The sequence below is a fragment of the Leucoraja erinacea genome, unplaced genomic scaffold (assembly GCF_028641065.1).
Source record: "Leucoraja erinacea ecotype New England unplaced genomic scaffold, Leri_hhj_1 Leri_571S, whole genome shotgun sequence".
In the NCBI taxonomy this organism is placed as follows: Eukaryota; Metazoa; Chordata; class Chondrichthyes; order Rajiformes; family Rajidae; genus Leucoraja; species Leucoraja erinaceus.
The window spans coordinates 1-19,868 of record NW_026576478.1 but is presented as its reverse complement, the minus strand read 5'-3'; the positions used below and the strand labels follow the sequence as shown (position 1 = coordinate 19,868).

Genomic DNA, 19,868 nt, shown 5'->3' with positions numbered 1-19,868 from the left:
TCCTGTCCTGTCCCGCCCCCGTCCCGCCCCGTCCCGCCCTGTCCCGTCCCGTCCTGTCCTGTCCCGCCCCGTCCCGTCCCGCCCTGTCCCGTCCCACCCTGTCCCGCCCCGTCCTGTCCCGTCCCGCCCTGTCCCGTCCCACCCTGTCCCGTCCCGCCCTGTCCCGTCCCGTCCTGTCCCGCCCCGTCCCGTCCCGTCCCGCCCTGTCCCACCCTGTCCCGTCCCGCCCTGTCCCGTCCCACCCTGTCCCGTCCCGCCCTGTCCCGTCCCGTCCTGTCCCGCCCCGTCCCGTCCCGCCCTGTCCCCCACCCTGTCCCGTCCCGCCCTGTCCCGCCCCGTCCCGTCCCGTCCCGCCCTGTCCCACCCTGTCCCGCCCTGTCCCGTCCCGTCCCGCCCTGTCCCGCCCCGTCCCACCCAGTCCCGCCCTGTCCCACCGTCCCGCCCCGTCCCGTCCCGCCCTGTCCCGTCCGTCCCGCCCTGTCCCGTCCCGCCCTGTCCCGTCCCACCCTGTCCCGTCCCGCCATGTCCCGTCCCGCCCTGTCCCGTCCCGCCCTGTCCCGTCCCGCCATGTCCGTCCCGCCCTGTCCCGTCCCGCCCTGTCCCACCCTGTCCCGTCCCGCCCTGACCTGCCCCGTCCTGCCCCGTCCTGTCCCGCCCCGTCCTGTCCCGTCCCGCCCTGACCCGTCCCGCCCTGACCCGTCCCGCCCTGTCCCGTCCCGCCCTGTCCCGTCCCGTCCTGTCCCGCCCTGACCTGTCCCGCCCTGCCCCGTCCCGCCCTGCCCCGTCCCATCCCGCCCTGCCCGTCCCGTCCCGCCCTGCCTGACCCGTCCCGCCCTGTCCCGTCCCGCCCTGTCCCGTCCCGCCCTGCCCCGTCCCGCCCTGCCCCGTCCCGTCCCGCCCTGCCCTGACCCGTCCCGCCCTGTCCCGTCCCGCCCTGTCCCGTCCCCGCCCTGTCCCGTCCCGCCCTGACCCGGTCCCGCCCCGCCCCTCCCCAGTCCCGCCCTGCCCTGACCCGTCCCGCCCTGTCCCGTCCCGCCCTGCCCCGTCCCGCCCTGTCCCGTCCCGTCCCGCCCTGCCCCGTCCCGTCCCGCCCTGACCCGTCCCGCCCTGTCCCGTCCCGCCCTGCCCCGTCCCGCCCTGTCCCGTCCCGTCCCGCCCTGTCCCGTTCCCGCCCTGTCCCGTCCCGTCCTGCCCTGTCCCGTCCCGTCCCCCTGTCCCGTCCCGCCCTGCCCCGTCCCGCCCTGCCCCGTCCCGTCCCGCCCTGCCCTGACCCGTCCCCGCCCTGTCCCGTCCCCGCCCTGTCCCGTCCCGCCCTGACCCGTCCCGCCCCTGCCCCGTCCCGCCCTGCCCTGACCCGTCCCGCCCTGTCCCGTCCCGCCCTGTCCCGTCCCGCCCTGTCCCGTCCCGCCCTGCCCCGTCCCGCCCTGTCCCGTCCCGTCCCGCCCTGCCCCGTCCCGCCCTGCCCTGACCCGTCCCGCCCTGTCCCGTCCCGCCCTGTCCCGTCCCGCCCTGCCCCGTCCCGCCCTGTCCCCGTCCCGTCCCGCCCTGTCCCGTCCCGCCCTGTCCCGTCCCGTCCCGCCCCCCTGTCCCGTCCAGCCCCGTCCCGTCCCGCCCCCTGCCCTGACCCGTCCCGCCCTGTCCCGTCACGCCCTGTCCCGTCCCGCCCTGTCCCGTCCCGCCCTGCCCCGTCCCGCCCTGTCCCGTCCCGTCCCGCCCTGCCCCGTCCCGCCCTGCCCTGACCCGTCCCGCCCTGTCCGTCCCGCCCCTGTCCCGTCCCGCCCTGCCCCGTCCCGCCCTGTCCCGTCCCGTCCCGCCTGTCCCGTCCCGCCCTGCCCCGTCCCCCCTGTCCCGTCCCGTCCCGCCTGTCCCGCCCCCCCCGTCCCGTCCCCCGTCCCGCCCTGTCCCGTCCCGTCCCGCCCTGTCCCGTCCCGCCCTGTCCCCGTCCCCGTCCCGCCCTGTCCCGTCCCCGTCCCGCCCTGCCCCGTCCCGCCCTGTCCCGTCCCGTCCCGCCCTGTCCCGTCCCGTCCCGCCCTGCCCTGCCCCGTCCCGCCCCGTCCCGTCCCGTCCCGCCCTGTCCCGTCCCGTCCCGCCCTGCCCCGTCCCGTCCCGCCCTGCCCCGTCCCGCCCTGTCCCGTCCCGTCCCGCCCGCCCTGTCCCCGTCCCGTCCCGCCCTGTCCCGTCCCGCCCCGACCCGTCCCGCCCTGCCCCGTCCCGCCCTGTCCCGTCCCGCCCCGACCCGTCCCGCCCCCGACCCGTCCCGCCCCGACCCGTCCCGCCCCGACCCGTCCCGTCCCGCCCCGACCCGTCCCGCCCCGTCCCGCCCCGCCCCGTCCCGCCCCGTCCCGTCCCGCCCCGTCCGTCCCGTCCCGCCCGTCCCGACCCGCCCCGCCCCGACCCGTCCCGCCCCGCCCCGTCCCGCCCCGACCCGTCCCGCCCTGTCCCGTCCCGCCCTGTCCCTGTCCCTTGCTGCCCCTGTGTTGGGGGGTACGTGCAGCAAGCAGACTGTGTGCATCTGGTGCATTGTTGCGGTGGGGGTGGGGCATGCCTGCCTGCCTGCGGGGTTGCTAGGCAACGGAGCAGCTGCCGTGAGGCTGGCTCCAGCCAAGCGTGTCGCTGCACCCGGCAATGATGTCATCGTCAGTGGCAAGCTGCTGGCAGACGGAGCTCGGCACTGCCCCTGCGCAGTTGCTGCTCCTCTGCTCAGCAACGCTGCAGCGCTGCATCCCACACTCACACCCTCTCTCTGTCTCTTGCACAATGATGCGGCAGGCTCCGGCAGCAAGAAAGGTACTGGCGAGCGGTCCACTACTGCATGACTCCCCCACCCTCCGTCACCTTCATCACCCTCACCCTCATCATCCTTCCCCACCCTCCGTCACTTCCATCACCCTCCCCTCATCCTCCATCACCCTCCACGGCCCTGTGTCCATCCTCACCTCCCTCCTTTCTTCTGCTCATCCCCCACACCAACACGGTGCTGTTATTGATGACGTGAGGCTCCTGTGTCCGTGTGTGTGTGTGTGTATATGGGTGTATATGTATGTGTGTGTGTGTGCGTGCGTGTACGTGTGTGTGTGTCTGTGTGTGTGTGTGTGTGTGTGTGTGTGTGCATGTGTGTGGCTGAGAGATCCTCATCACGCCCTCACCTCACCTCTCTCACCCAGCCCTCCATGGCCAGATGGTGGGGGGAGGTGTGCGTGTGTGTAGTGTGGGGGTGAGTGAGAGTGTGTATGTGAGCTGCCAGTGTGCAATGTGTGGGCCCTGCCCTAGGGACAGTTAATGAGGCTGGTGACGGTCTGGGAGCAGACCTGTGAGGACAGGGACTCTGTCTACATCCTCACTCACTGCCCCTCCCTCCATCCCCCCCCCTCTGTTGCTGTGCTACATGCCACTGTGTGTGGGCTGGGGTTTGTGGGAGGGGGGGTTTGTGTGTGGGGGGGGTGGGGGTGCTGGCTTTGTAGGTATGTGTGTGTGTGTGTGTGTGTGTACTGTGGGCTGCACTGTTTGCACAGAGAGTGATTGGGCCAGTCAGTCGGTCGGTGTGTGCAGGGAACGGCTGGGTTTCACCTGCTTTAGTTCATTTTATCAACGTGTCTGTTTGGGTTTGTTTGTACGTACCTGTGTCAGCCTGTGTCTCACCCTTGTGTGTCACAGAGTGATGATACAGTGTGGAAACAGGCCCTTCAGCCCAACTTGCCCACACCGGCCAACAATGTCCCAGCTACACTAGTCACAGAGTGATACAGTGTGGAAACAGGCCCTTCAGCCCAACTTGCCCACACCGGCCAACAATGTCCCAGCTACACTAGTCACAGAGTGATACAGTGTGGAAACAGGCCCTTCAGCCCAACTTGCCCACACCGGCCAACAATGTCCCAGCTACACTAGCCTCACTTGCCTGTGTTTGGTCCATATCCCTCCAAACCTATCTTATCCATGTACCTATCTAACTGTTTGTTAAATGATGGGATTTAATCTTTTCCCCTTCACCTTAAAGCTGTGTCCCCTGGTCCTTGATTCCCCTACTCTGGGCAAGAGACTCTGTGCATCTTCCCTATCTACTACTCCTATGATTTTATACACCTCTATAAGTTATATGTATGAGTGTGGGGCTGAGTGTAACGTGTGTGTGTGTGTCTGTACCTGTGTCTGACCGGTGTGGCTGTGTACGTCTGTGTGTGTGCCTGTACTATGTGCGTGTGTCTGTACGTGTGCCTATGTGCTGTATTGTGTGTGTGCGCGCCTGTACTTGCCTGTGTTCCTGTATTGTGTGTGTGTGCCTGTACTGTGTGCCTGTACTGTGTGTGTGTGCCTGTACTGTGTGTGTATGTCTGTACGTGTGCCTGTACTGTGTGTCTGTACTGTGTGTATGTGCCTGTACTGTGTGTGTGTGTCTGTACGTGTGCCTGTACTGTGTGTCTGTACTGTGTGTGTGTGTCTGTATTGTGTGTGTGTGTACTGTGTGTCCTGTGTGTGGGTGTGTGTGTGTGTGCTGTACGTGTGTTCCTGTACTGTGTGTCTGTACTGTACGGTGTGTATGTGCCTGTGTGTGTGTGTGTGCCTGTACTGTGTGCCTGTACTGTGTGTGTGTGCCTGTACTGTGTGCCTGTACTGTGTGTGTGTGTGTCTGTACGTGTGCCTGTGTGTGTGTGTCTGTACTGTGTGTGTGTGTGTGTGTGTGTACGTGTGCATGTGTGTATGTGTGTGTGTTTGTATTGTGTGTGTATTGTGTGTGTGTATGTGTCTGTACGTGTGCCAGTACTGTGTGTCTGTACATGTGTGTGTGCCTGTACTTGACTGTGTTCCTGTACTGTGTGTGTGTGCCTGTACTGTGTGCCTGTACTGTGTGTATGTGCCTGTTCTGTGTGTCTGTACTGTGTGTGTGTGCCTGTGTGTGTGTGCCTGTACTGTGTGTCTGTACTGTGTGTGTGTGCCTGTACTGTGTGTGTGTATGTGTGTCTGTACTGTGTGTACTGTGTGTCCTGTACTGTGTGTGTGTGCATGTGTGTCTGTACGTGTGTGCCTGTACGTGTGTCTGTATTGTGTGTGTGTGCCTGTGTGTCTGTACGTGTGCCTGTACTGTGTGTCTGTACATGTGTGTGTGCCTGTACTTGCCTGTGTTCCTGTACTGTGTGTGTGTGCCTGTACTGTGTGTCTGTACTGTGTGTATGTGCCTGTACTGTGTGTATGTGCCTGTACTGTGTGTCTGTACTGTGTGTGTGTGCCTGTACTGTGTGTGTGTGCATGTGTGTCTGTACGTGTGCCTGTACTGTGTGTCTGTATTGTGTGTGTGTGCCTGTGTGTCTGTACGTGTGCCTGTACTGTGTGTCTGTACATGTGTGTGTGCCTGTACTTGCCTGTGTTCCTGTACTATGTGTGTGTGCCTATACTGTGTGCCTGTACTGTGTGTGTGTATGTGCCTGTGTGTCTGTACGTGTGCCTGTACTGTGTGTCTGTACTGTGTGTGTATGTGTGTGTGTACGTGTGTGTGTGTGTGTGTGTACGTGTGTGTACGTGTGTGTGTGTTTATGTGTGTGTGTGTATATGTGTATGTGTGTACTGTGTGTGTGTGTGTGTGTGTGTATGTGTGTGTGTTTAGGTGTGTATATGTGTGTGTGCGTGTGTCTATGTGTGTGTGTCTGTACATGTGTGTGTGCCTGTGTGTCTGTACGTGTGCCTGTACTGTGTGTCTGTACATGTGTGTGTGCCTGTACTTGACTGTGTTCCTGTACTGTGTGTGTACATGTGTGTCTGTACTGTGTGAGTGTACATGTGTGTGTACGTGCCGGTGTGCGTGTACCTGTACGTGTACTTGCCTGTGTCTGTATACTGTGTGTGTGTGTACATGTGCGTGTACTGTATTCTGGTGTGTGTGTACATGTGCATGTACATGTGCGTGTACTGTGTGCCGGTGTGCGTGTACTATGCTGCGGGTTGTACTGCTCCACTGTGCTGTGTCCGTGTACTAACTGATCTGTTCTCTCTCCGCTATCTCTCACCGCTCGCTCTGTCGCTCGCTGCTGCTTGTCTTCTCTCGTCTCCTCCTCCTCCTCCTCCTCTCACTGGCTCTGGCTCTGGCTCAGCAACCTGTCCGCCGCACAAAAGGTGACCCATGGAGCCCAGCAAGCGGGACCTCTGTACCCCACCCCAACCCCCCACCCACCCACTCACCAACCCACACCCACCCCCCCACCCCCCCCCGCACCCCCCCCCCCCCCACCCCCCCCACCCACCCCCGCCCCCCCCTCATCCCTCTGTACCCTCACCCCACCCCCCGTACCCACAACCCCCCACCCCTACCCCCACCCCGTTGTACCCTCAAACCCCCCCTCGTACCCTCACCCCCCCTCAGCTCCCTGCCCTTGCCCCCCCCACCAACCCCGCCACCCCACCCCCCTGCCACCCCCCATCCCCAGCCCACACCCAGCCCCCCACCCACCACACACCCACACAAAGGCGAGCATAGAGCAGCAAGCAGAACCACCCCTGTACCTACACCCACCCCCCACCCCACTGCCCCCACCCACCCGCACAGAGCAGTGAGCAGGATCTCCCTCTGTATCCTGCCCACCCCACCCTCACCGCCCCTCACCCTTACACTGCCCCCCACCCCCGTCCTCACCTCTCACCCCCTGCACCAAGGTGCGTATATGGCAGCGGCAAGGGGGTCTCCTTCTGCACTGTGACCCCTGTAACCCCCCCTCCCCCTCATCCTCACTCCTCCCCTGCCCACCCACAGTATGTCACAACAGGCCCTTCTGCCCAACTTGCCCATGCAACCAACAAGCCCCATCTATGCTAGTCCCACCTGCCCGTGTTTGGCCCATATCCCTTCAAACCTAGAAACAAAGTAAGGCAGATGTTGGTTTATAGCAAAGAGAAACACAGAGTGCTGGAGTAACTCAGCGGGTCAGGCAGCATCTGTGGAGAACATGGATAGGTGACGTTTCACAGAGTGCTGGAGTAACTCAGCGGGTGGGCCAGGCAGCATCGGGCAGAGTTACTTGGTTGGAGATATCAATATTTATACCGCTGGGGTGTGAGCTGCCCAAGCCAAATATGAGGCGGTGTTCGTGATAATTTACGTGTGGCCTCACTCTGACAGTAGAGGAGGCCCAGGACAGGAAGGTCAGTGGGAATGGGATGGCAACCAGGAGATCAGGTGGGCTCAGGCAGTTTTTCCATTGAAAGTGGTGTTGCAGGTAGATCGGCCTTTCCACACGTTGCCCTTCATCTGTCAGAATATTGAGTATAGAATGTGTTGGAAGGAACTGCAGATGCCGGTTTAAACTGAAGATAGACACAAAGTGTTGGAGTACTCAGCGGGACAGGCAGCATCTGTGCAGGAAAAGAAGGTGACGTTTCAGGTTGTGACCCTTCACACTCGGGGAAGAGAGTCTCGAGGGATGAAACGATACAGAACAGATCAGAGTCGGCACTGATGGCCAAAGAGCCCACAATGGTCCATTGTTGGCTGTGGAGGAGGTGTCAGTTTGGGCTCTTTAGTCTTTGGTGCCAGCTGTGATCTCAGCCATGATTACATTGAATGGCGGTGCTGGCTCGAAGGGCCGAATGGCCTACTCCTGCACCTATTGTCTGCTATTATGTACATTTTGATACCTCTAGTTTCCCTCTTGCCTGAATCTGTCTGAAGACCCGAAACGGCACCCGTTCCTTCTCTCCAGAGATGCTGCCTGTCCCACTGAGGTACTCTGGCATTTTGTGTCCATATTGAGTATCGAAGTTGAGAGGTCACGTTACAGCTGTACAAGTCATTGGTGAGGCCACACTAGAGTATTGTGTTCCGTTTTGGTCACCATGTTTGAGGAAATATGTTGTCAAGCTGGAAATGGTACAGGGAAGATTTACGAGGATGTTGCCAGGACTAGAGGGTGTGAGCTACAGGGAGAGGTTGAGTAGGCTGGGTCTCTATTCCATGGAGCGCAGGAGGATGAGGGGTGATGTTATAGAGATGTACAAAATCATGAGAGGAGTAGATCGGGTAGATGCACACAGTCTCTTGCCCAGAGTAGGGGAATCGAGGACCAGAGGACATAGGCTTATGGTTAGGGGGGAAAGATTTAATGGGAATCCGAGGGGTAACTTTTCCACTTTTATGGAACAAGCTGCCAGAGTAGTTAAGGCTGAAACTATCATAACATTTGAAATACATTTGGACAGGTAAATGGATAAGAAATGTTTATAAGGGCATGGGCCAAACACAGGCAGGTAGGACTAGTATACATGGGCATGTTGGGCTGGTCCACTCTGGGACACAGAGCATGGAGAATGCTCCTTTGTCATGTACTGACAACTGAACAATTACATAGTTACTTGCTGCAGCTTCAGGAGCACAATAACACACAAATATACGTGTAATGTTCAATAATAATATATATTAATTTACATCAATACGGGGAAGCTGACCAGTGCAAACTCACGGTCCGTGGTGGCAGCAACGACACACAGCATAGAAGGTTGATGTAGAGCTGGGCAGTGTTACAGAGCACTACTATCCACATCACTGTGACCCTCACACTATCCTTGATCAGATTTTACCCCTTGCACTGAATGTCATTCCTCACCCTGTATCTGTGCACTGTGAATGGCTCGATGCTAATCATGTATAGTCTTTCTGCTGACTGGATAGCACGCAGCGAAAGCTTCTCACTGTACCTCGGTACACGTGACAATAAACTCATCTGAACTGAAGCTGTTCTTGAACCTGGAGGTCCTGTACCTTATTCCCCATGGTAGCAGCGAGATGAGAGCATGGCCAGGGTGGTGTGGGTCTCTGATGATGCTGGCTGCCTTTTTGAGGCAGCGACTCCTGTAGATCCCTTCGATGGGGAGGTTAGTACTGTGATGGACCTGACCTTCGATGGTGGGGAGGTCAGTACTGTGATGGACCTGACCTTCGATGGTGGGGAGGTCAGTACGGGCCCTCATACCCGTCCACCACCTTGGGTACTGTTGGGGGGGCAGTGGGATGTCGGACCCTGCAGGGGCCTCCCATACACACCACACGAGGAACTGCAGGCGCTGGATGCTGGAGAAAAACACCAAGTGCTGGAGGAACTTGGCAGGCTGGGCAGCATCTGTGGAGGGAATGGGCGTGGCATTTAGCGCTGCAACGCAGTGTGAAGGAGGGGAGGTGTGTCGTGAGGGTGGGGATTGGTTAGTGAGCCACCAAATGGGCATTTCTGTGGTGTGCCAAGAGTGTGATTCACATCAGTTTAGTTTATTGCCATGTGTCCTGAGGTACAGTGAGAAGCTTTTGTTGCGTGCTGACCAGTCAGCAGAAAGACAATACATGGTCACAATCGACCCATTTACAGTGTAGACATACATGATAAGGGAATAACGTTCAGTGCAAAGTCCATTCAAGGATAATCCGAGGGTCACCAATGAGGTAGATAGTAGTTCAGCACTGATGTCTGGTTGTGGGATGGTTCAGTTGCCTGATAACAGCTGGGAAGAAACTGTCCCTGAATCTGCACATTTATACCGTTTGTCTGATGGGAGAGGGGAGAAGAGGGAGTGACCGGGGTGAGACTGGTCCTTGATTATGCTGCTGGCCTTGCCGAGGCAGCGTGAGGTGTAGATGGAGTCAATGGGAGGGAGGTTGCTTTGTGTGATGGTCTGGGCTGTGTCCACAATTCGCTGTAATTTCTTGCGGTCCTGGATGGAGCTGTTTCCCAAACCATGCTGTGATGCATCCCGATAAATGCTTTCTATGGTGCATCTGTAGAAGTTGGTGAGAGTTGTAGGGGACATGCTGAACTTCCTAAAGGGGCTGTCCCACTGCGGGGACCTAACTTGCAAATTTAGAAGAGTTTGCGCTCGACTCAAACTCGCAGCATAGTTGACACATGTGGTCCCAGGAGGTCACTGCAACTCTCCTTGATGCACAAGGGACGTTCCTGCATAACCCCTGCCTCAGTTTGGTAGAGGAACATTTTTCAGCATGCTAGGATCACTATGTAATTATAGGCAGTCAAGGTAGCCATAGGCAATCTCCTTTGCTGATCAGGCATTTTAATTGGCTCATTGGAGTTTTCAGAACCAAGGAAAACCGACCGGTAATGTTAAATGTCCGCTAAACTTTATTAAAAGTTGTCTGGCTTCTTCAAAGTGTCTCCCCTCCTTCTCCCCCCCCCCCTTCTCTCCCCTCTCCTTCTCTCCCCTCTCCTTCTCTCCCCTCTCCTTCTCTCTCCCCTTCTCTCTCTCCTTCTGTCTCTCCGTCGCTCTCTCCTTCTCTCTCTCCCCTTCTCCCTCTCTCCTTCGCTCTCTCCTTCTCTCTATCCTTCTCTCTCTCCTTCCCTCTATTCTTCTCTCTCCTTCTCTCCCCCCTTCTCTCCCCCCCTTCTCTCCCCCCCTTCTCTCCCCCCTTCCCTCCCTTCTCTCTCTCCCCCCTTCTCTCCCCCCCTTCTTCTCTCTCCCCTCCTCCCCCCCCCCTTCTCTCCCCCCCCCCCCTTCTCTTCCCCCCCCTTCTCTCCCCCCCCCCCCTTCTCTCCCCCGCCCTTCTTCTCCCCCCCCCCTTCTCTCCCCCCTTCTCTCCCCCCCTTCACTCCCCCCTTGAACTGGACAAGCTAGATGCAGGAAAAATGTTCCCAATGTTGGGCGAGTTCAGAACCAGGGGCCACAGTCTTAGAATAAAGGGGAGGTCATTTAAGACTGAGGTGAGAAAAAAAGTTTTCACCCAGAGAGTTGTGAATTTGTGGAATTCCCTGCCACAGAGGGCGGTGGAGGCCAAGTCACTGGATGGATTGAAGAGAGAGTTAGATAGAGCTCTAGGGGCTAGTGGAATCAAGGGATATGGGGAGAAGGCAGGCACGGGTTATTGATAGGGGACGATCAGCCATGATCACAATGTATTCAGTATTCAGTATTTCTTTAATATCATTTTCACTGAGTATTCGCACACACAGAGGAAATGAAAAAACGTTGCTCGATCAGTTTCCATTCAGCGTAGTTAGTAAAAAAAGGATAAATACATACAGCTTTAAAAACAAATTAAGATTACCATGTCTAAAAACAGAAAGTAGGCCTAAAATTTACAATAGGCTAAAAACAGACATTCCGTTCGACAGTGGCTTTACAGTGGCTTTGCTTTGACAGGTGCCGAACTGTCAAAGTATGGGCGAGGTTAGATCAGTATCAGAATCAGAATGCTTATTGTCATTGCATGTGTCACATACAACGAGATTACTGTGTCTCTCCATTTAAAAGAACTTCAAACATTCACATACATACTTTTTACACTCCCTCCCTCCCCAAACCCACCCATGGATTCACATTTACATAAATTACCACTGTCTCCCACCCCCCCTCCTTCCCCATAACCCGCTCCCGAGACAGAGTTCAGTTCCAACATTGCTGATGGGTAAAAGCTGTTCTTGAGTCTGGCAGTGCGTGACTTTAGCGACCTGTACCTTTTTCCTGAGGGTAGCAGTGTGAAAAGGTGGTGACAAGGATGTGTAATGTCTTTCACGATATTACAGGTCCAGCTGCGGCATCTGGAGTGGTAAATGTCCTCCAGAGGGGGCAGGGGGAGTCCAATGATACCCTGGGCAGTTTTTATCACCCTCTGGAGAGCTGCTCTGTCAGCTGCTGAACAGTTCCCAAACCAAGCAGTTATGCAGTAAGTCAGTATGCTTTCTACCAAACAGCAGTAGAAAGACTCCAGCAGTTTAGCAGACAGATGGGCCTTCCTCAGTGTTCTGAGGAAGTAAACTGAATAAGGGGGGGTGGGGTGTCGATTGGGATAGTTGAGGATGGAGTTAAAGGGAAAGGGTTTCTTAAATGTGTGAGCGTAGAGACCGAGGGGTGTAAAATGAGGGTAGAAGCAATAGGTAGCAAGGTGAAAAGTAAAAGTGGCAGGCAGACAAAACCCGGGCAAAAATCAAAAAGGGCCACTTTTCAACATAATTGTATAAGGGGTAAGAGTGTTGTAAAAACAAGCCTGAAGGCTTTGTGTCTCAATGCAAGGAGCATTCGTAATAAGGTGGATGAGTTGAATGTGCAGATAGCTATTAATTACTATGATATAGTTGGAATCACAGAGACATGGCTCCAGGGTGACCAAGGCTGGGAGCTGAACATCCAGGGATATTCAATATTCAGGAGGGATAGAGAGAAAGGAAAAGGAGGTGGGGTAGCATTGCTGATTAGAGAGGAGATTAACGCAATGGAAAGGAAGGACATTAGTTTGGAGGATGTGGAATCGATATGGGTAGAGCTGCGAAACACTAAGGGGCAGAAAACGCTGGTGGGTGTTGTGTACAGGCCACCTAACAGTAGTAGTGAAGTTGGAGATGGTATCAAACAGGAAATTAGAAATGCGTGCGACAAAGGCAAAACAGTTATAATGGGTGACTTCAATCTACATATAGATTGGGTGAATCAAATTGGCAGGGGTGCTGAGGAAGAGGATTTCTTGGAATGTATGCGGGATAGTTAACTAAATCAACATGTAGAGGAACCAACGAGAGAGCAGGCTATTTTAGACTGGGTATTGAGTAATGAGGAAGGGTTAGTTAGCAATCTTGTTGTACGTGGCCCCTTGTGCAAGAGTGACCATAATATGGTTGAGTTCTTCATTAGGATGGAGAGTGACATTGTTAATTCAGAAACAATGGTTCTGAACTTAAAGAAAGGTAAGAGGGTATGAGACGTGAACTGGCCAAGATTGACTGGCAATTAATTCTAAAAGGGTTGACGGTGGATATGCAATGGAAGACATTTAAAGACTGCATGGATGAACTACAAAAATTGTTCATCCCAGTTTGGCAAAAGAATAAATCAGGGAAGGTAGTACATCCATGGATAACAAGGGAAATCAGGGATAGTATCAAAGCGAAGGATGATGCGTACAAATTAGCCAGAAAAAGCAGCATACCAGAATGGGAGAAATACCATACCAGACTGGGAGAAATTCAGAGACCAGCAGAGGAGGACAAAGGGCTTAATTAGGAAAGGAAAAATAGATTATGAAAGAAAACTGGCAGGGAACATAAAAACTGACTGCAAAAGTTTTTATAGATATGTGAAAAGAAAGAGATTAGTTAAAAAAAAATGTAGGTCCCTTGCAGTCAGAAACAGGTGAGTTGATCATGGGGAACAAGGATATGGCAGACCAATTGAATAACTACTTTGGTTCCGTCTTCACTAAGGAAGACATAAATGATCTGCCGGAAATAGCAGGGGACCGCGGGTCAAAGGAGTTGGAGGACTTGAGTGAAATCCAGGTTAGCCGGGAAGTGGTGTTGGGTAAATTGAATGGATTAAAGGCCGATAAATCCCCAGGGCCAGATAGGCTGCATCCCAGAGTACTTAAGGAAGTAGCTCCAGAAATAGTGGATGCATTAGTAATATTCTTTCAAAACTCTTTAGATTCTGGAGTAGTTCCTGAGGATTGGCGGGTAGCAAACGGTACCCCGCTTTTTAAGAAGGGAGGGAGAGAGAAAACGGGGAATTACAGACCAGTTAGTCTAACATCGGTAGTGGGGAAACTGTTAGAGTCAGTTATTAAAGATGGGATAGCAGCACATTTGGAAAGTGGTGAAATCATTGGACAAAGTCAGCATGGATTTACAAAAGATAAATCATGTCTGACGAATCTTATAGAATTTTTCGAGGATGTAACTAGTAGCGTGGATAGGGGAGAACCAGTGGATGTGGTGTATCTGGACTTCCAGAAGGCTTTCGACAAGGTCCCACATGAGATTAGTATACAAACTTAAAGTACACGGCATTGGGGGTTCAGTATTGATGTGGATAGAGAACTGGCTGGCAAACAGGAAGCAAAGAGTAGGAGTAAACGGGTCCTTTTCACAATGGCATGCAGTGACTAGTGGGGTACCGCAAGGGTCAGTGCTGGGACCCGAGCTATTTACAATATATATTAATGATCTGGATGAGGGAATTGAAGGCAATATCTCCAAGTTTGCGGATGACACTAAGCTGGGGGGGCAGTGTTTAGCTGTGAGGAGGATGCTAGGAGACTGCAAGGTGACTTGGATAGGCTGGGTGAGTGGGCAAATGTTTGGCAGATGCAGTATAATGTGGATAAATGTGAGGTTATCCATTTTGGTGGCAAAAAACAGGAAAGCAGAGTATTATCTAAATGGTGGCCGACTAGGAAAAGGGGAGATGCAGCGAGACCTGGGTGTCATGGTACACCAGTCATTGAAGGTAGGCATGCAGGTGCAGCAGGCAGTAAAGAAAGCGAATGGTATGTTGGCTTTCATAGCAAAAGGATTTGAGTATAGGAGCAGGGAGGTTCTACTGCAGTTGTACAGGGTCTAGGCGAGACCACACCTGGAGTATTGCGTACAGTTTTTGGTCTCCAAATCTGAGGAAGGACATTATTGCCATAGAGGGAGTGCAGAGAAGGTTCACCAGACTGATTCCTGGGATGTCAGGACTGTCTTATGAAGAAAGACTGGATAGACTTGGTTTATACTCTCAAGAATTTAGAAGATTGAGAGGGGATCTTATAGAAACTTGCAAAATTCTTAAGGGGTTGGACAGGCTAGATGCAGGAAGATTGCTCCCGATGTTGGGGAAGTCCAGGACAAGGGGTCACAGCTTAAGGATAAGGGGGAAATCCTTTAAAACCGAGATGAGAAGAACATTTTTCACACAGAGAGTGGTGAATCTCTGGAACTCTCTGCCACAGGCGGAAGTCGAGACCAGTTCATTGGCTATATTTAAGAGGGAGTTAGATGTGGCCATTGTGGCTAAGGGGATCAGAGGGTATGGAGAGAAGGCAGGTACGGGATACTGAGTTGGATGATCAGCCATGATCATATTGTATGGCGGTGCAGGCTCGAAGGGCCGAATGGCCTACTCCTGCACCTAATTTCTATGTTTCTAAAGTCTCTGTTGTGCCTTTTTTACAACTACAGAAGAGTTCACAAACCATTTAAGATCCTCACTGATGTTGATCCCCAGAAATTTAAAACTAGGCACCCCCTCCACCTCCTTGCCCCCTATCTTGGTTGAATAAGTTAGGTCTTTATTCTCTGGAGCGCAGAAGGTTAAGGGGGGACCTGATAGAGGTCTTTAAAATGATGAGAGGGATAGACAGAGTTGATGTGGACAAGCTTTTCCCTTTGAGAATAGGGAAGATTCAAACAAGAGGACATGACTTCAGAATTAAGGGACAGAAGTTTAGGGGTAACATGAGGGGGAACTTCTTTACTCAGAGAGTGGTAGCGGTGTGGAATGAGCTTCCAGTGGAAGTGGTGGAGGCAGGTTCGTTTGTATCATTTAAAAATAAATTGGTTAGGCATATGGATGAGAAGGGAATGGAGGGTTATGGTATGAGTGCAGGCAGGTGGGACTAAGGGGGGAAAAAAAATTTTGTTCGGCACGGACTTGTAGGGCCGAGATGGCCTGTTTCCGTGCTGTAATTGTTATATGGTTGTTATATGTTATATCTCCAGTGGCCTGAGCTCCGCTCTATGTCGCCTGAAATCAGTGATGATCTCCTTTGTCTTTTTAGTGTTCAGAGAGAGATTGTTGTGAGCCCACCACTCAGAAAGTCTGTGCACCTCCTCTCTATAGGCGACCTTGTTCCCATTTGAGATGAGCCCCACCACGGTTGTATCGTCCGCACATTTTATGATCCTATTTGCGGGGTGATGGGGCAAGCAGTCATGTGTGTATAGGGCATAGAGGAGCGGACTGAGCACACAGCCCTGCGGTGCTCCTGTGCTGAGGGTCAGGGATGTCAAGGTGTAGGGTCCAAGTCTCACCGTCTGTGGGCGTTCACTGAGAAAGTCCAATATCCACCGACACAGTTGACTGCTGAGGCCAAGGTCTAGCATTTTTGTGATCAGCTTGTTGGGTATGATTGTATTAAAAGCTGAGCTGTAATCAACAAAAAGCATCCTGACATATGACCCCTTCTCCTCTAGGTGTCGTAGTGCAGCATGGAGGACAGTGTTTATGGCATCCTCTGTAGATCTATTAGCCCTGTATGCATACTGGTGTGGGTCGAGTGAGGGGGGGAGAGATCATTTAAGGTGACCTAGGACCAGCCTTTCAAAGCACTTGGAGACTACAGATGTAAGAGCAATGGGCCTGTAGTCATTGAGGGAGTTGATGATTGTCTGTTTGGGCACCGGGAAGATAGTGGTGGTTTTCAGGCACGTTGGCACGGAGGAGTGTGCTAGGGAAAGGTTAAACATGTCTGTGAATACCCCAGCGAGCTGGTGAGCACAGTCCCGGAGCACCCTGCCTGGGATCTCATCCGGGCCAGCAGCCTTACTAGCATTAACAGTTCTCAGGGCCCGCTTTACCTCCTCTAACTGGAGGGTAAGTGGTTGGTCAGCAGGGTCCAGTTGGAGAGAGGTTCTTTCATTCGGACCTCTCTCGAAACGGGCAAAAAAGTGGTTGAGCTCCTCTGCCAGCAATGTATTTGCAGCTGTCGGTGGGTCCCTGCTGCCCCTGCTGCCCCTGAGGTTTGTTAGGTGATGTATTCCCTGCCACATGCGTGCTGTATCCCTGGAGGTGAAATGGTCCTCAATCTTCTCCTTGTAGGACATTTTAGCTGGTTTAATGCCCCGCTTATGGTTGTGTTTGGTACAGTTCTTTGTTGCCAGATTTGTGGGCCAAGTCCCGCTCCTTCAGAAGACGCTGGACCTCCGTAGTCATCCATGGTTTCCTGTTCGGAAAGACACGGATGCACTTGTTGATGGTGACACATTCCACACAACATCTGATGTAGAAGAGTACTGGTGCAGCGTACTCTTCCAGGTCCTGGTTACAAAATAGACTCCAGTCTCTGCTCTGAAAGCAGCCCTGCAGTTGTAAGGTTGCATCCTCTGGCCAAGTTTGAATGATCCTGGTAGTGGGTTTCTGCTTTCTACTGATGGGGATGTAGGCTGGGATTAACAACAATGACTGCTGGTCTGACTGTCCAAGGGTGGGGAGGGGGTAGGGCTCTGTAACCTTTAGGAATGTTAGAATAAACACAGTCTAGTGTGTTTTCCCCTCGAGTTGGGCATTTAACATGTTGCACAAACCGTGGCAATACTTTCTTTAAGTTGGTGTGATTAAAGTCACCAGCCACGATAAAAACCCCATCAGGATGTGAGTTCTGTAGTTTGTTGATCGCATTTAGCAGGTAGCCCAGTGCTACATTAGCTTTAGCCTCCGGAGCTAAGTACACGGCTGTAATAAAAACCACAGGAAACTCTCTTGGGAGATGGTAGGGTCTGCATTTAACTGCCATCATTACTAGGTCTGGGGAGCAATGTCTCTCAGTAACAGTAGCATCCATAGTCCAGTTATTGTTCGTAAAAACAACCAGGCCCCCCCCCCCCGCATTGTTTACCTGAGGCTTCGGTTCTGTCGCTGCGGTGAGTAGCCCGGCCCGCTAGCTCGATAGCAGCATCAGGTATTCCAGGATGGAGCCAGCGCTCACTGATTATCAGAACACAACTATCCTGGATAGCTGATTGTGATGATACACAGAGCCTTAGTTCGTCCACCTTGTTGTTAAGAGACCTGGCGTTGGAGACAAAGAGGCTGGGGAGGAAGTGGTGGTCTGTACGGATTCCTCGTTAGCCGAGTTAGCACGCCGGCTCTACGCCCTCGCTTCCATTTGCGGTCTCTCCGTCTCCGTCTCCTGCGGTGACTGTTGGGGGAAGGTTATCCATGGGGACCCCGGTGCTCTGCTGATCTCTGCTGGAATCTCGTGTGTATGTTGCAAAGGACACAAAACCCCCAGTTGTTACGACATTCCAATAAAAGTTAGCGATTCTCGGGTGAAGTGAGTCGTGTTTGGTCCACCCTGGCACAATTCCCACCAAACACACAGAGATAAGACAAAAAAACAGTTCACTCTAGGAGAGCTCACAGCCGCAGCGGCCTGGCGCGCAACCATCTTGGGAGATGTATCTCCCACGTTAGATGTGTTGGTGTATGATATGTGGGGAGGGGACACAGTCCGTTAACCAGTCTTATTGCCTGTGGGAAGAAGCTGGTTAGCATCCTACTGGTTTTGCAGCTGATGCTCCTGTACCTCTTCCCAGATGGCAGAATGGAGAAGATGTGGTGTGATGGATGATAGGGGTCCTTGATAATGGAGATGGCTCTGCTGATGCTACGCTTCTTATAGATCTCCGACAGGAAAGGGAGTGGGGCACCAATGATCCTGCTGGCGGTCTTCACTATCCTGTTGTGTTGGTTTTGCTCATAAGCCTTGCAGCTCCCGAACCAGGAAGTGATGCCGTAGGTCAATATACTCTCGATGGTGCCCTGTAGAAGTAGCAATGTTACAAAATTTTGAGATTTAAAAAATCAAGTCTGCAATTTATCCCATCAGATAAAGCATAACAATAAGTTTAATTTGACACCAAATTCACTTTCATATCTCAAGTATTAAAAAAGTTATGGCCATTTTCATACTCGGAAATTAGCATCTTGTTCCCTATTGATTTTCAATGGACATTACAAAAAAGCTGTGATCTTGGATAGTCAAAAGCCCATTTCTTAAGGAAAGATTAACATTTTTAAATAGCCTAAGTGTCCAAAGATTATTCACAAATAATTCACAATATAACATGTGTTTTATATCTAATTTACATTAATTTATAGGCCAAATGGAAGGAATTTAGTGTTTCAATTGCTGTAAATAAATGCCCATTTTTAAATCGGCTTTCTAGTGGGTTCCTGTGAACGCGCTGGTTTAGAACGTTGACATCGCGCTGGATTAGTGCCCTCAAATGCCGAGAAAAATACTGCGGGATATAAAAAGCCCAAAATGAACTACTCGCTATAGATAACTTGATATATAGGGTTATATATATGCCCCATTTAATGTAAAAATAAGGTACATACCTTTAATTGTTTGCTTTATAAAACCCTGGGGCTGCGAGAGGTTGCGGAATGAGACAGTAATTTAAAAACTATTAGAACTATATTATTGAGGCCTATAAAACTAATAATACCTTTTGCGACCGGGTCTTGCAGTGATTTTTCGTTAATGATTTACTAGGCTGAACATCTGCGATTAGTACAGCCTAGTAAAAATCGCGTTTTAAACCCGCCCCCTCCAAACAGCGACAAAATCGCGGGCCTGGCTGTGGGCAGATTCCCAATGACGATTCAGGTAGGTTTTGTAACATACCTAGTAGAAGGTCCTTAGATGAACAGTAGGGAGACCTGCTTTCCTTAGTCTCCGGAGAGGGTGGAGCACGCTGCTGAGCTCTTGATCACTGTTGTGGTGTTGGTCGTAGAGGTCAGGTCATCCTCCAGGTGAAGTCCCAAGAACTTCACACTGCTGACCCTCTCCACAGCAGCTCCATCAATATGCAGCGGAGTGTGATAGTGTTTTCCAGCCCTCCTGAAATTGATCACCATTGCCTTAGTCTTTTCCACATTGAGGGTGAGATTGTGAGATCTGCACCACTCTGTGAGCAGCTCCACCTCCATCCTGTACGCCGACTCATTATTGTCGCTGATGAGACCCACCACTTGTTGATATAGTTGTTACTGAGTCTAGCAGAATGGCGGTGCTGGCTCAAAGGGCTGAATGGCCTCCTGCACCTATTTTCTATGTTTCTATATTGCATGCTGTGCAAACATCAGGTAATTCTGCAGCAAGCGGCAGGCTGGTGCAGGTTATGGTGCAGTCTGGCAGAGGGGCAATGGTCTCCAGCTGCTTCATGCATTGAGGCCATGTGTCAGTGTAGGGCCAGCAAAGTCCGTGGTTGGTGAGATCACACCAGTTTACACTTGAGTTTATTGTCAGGTGTACCGAGGTACAGTGCAAATCTCTTGTTGAGTGTTAACCAGTCTGCGGAAAGACAATACATGATTACATCCAAGCCATTCACAGTGTACAAATACAC

At 53.1% G+C, this 19,868-nt stretch overlaps 1 protein-coding gene across 1 annotated transcript in view; it reads left to right on the top strand.

Moving 5' to 3' along the window:
* The window catches only part of LOC129694186 (dynactin subunit 1-like), a 40,766-nt gene extending 24,484 nt beyond the window's left edge, over positions 1-16,282 (top strand). Inside the window, exons 7-9 of the mRNA XM_055630904.1 lie at positions 2,770-2,787; positions 6,084-6,137; positions 16,217-16,282. Of these exons, the coding sequence (XP_055486879.1) occupies positions 2,770-2,787; positions 6,084-6,137; positions 16,217-16,282 (138 nt within the window). The remainder of the gene's footprint in view (positions 1-2,769; positions 2,788-6,083; positions 6,138-16,216) is intronic.
* Positions 16,283-19,868: the final 3,586 nt, after the last annotated feature.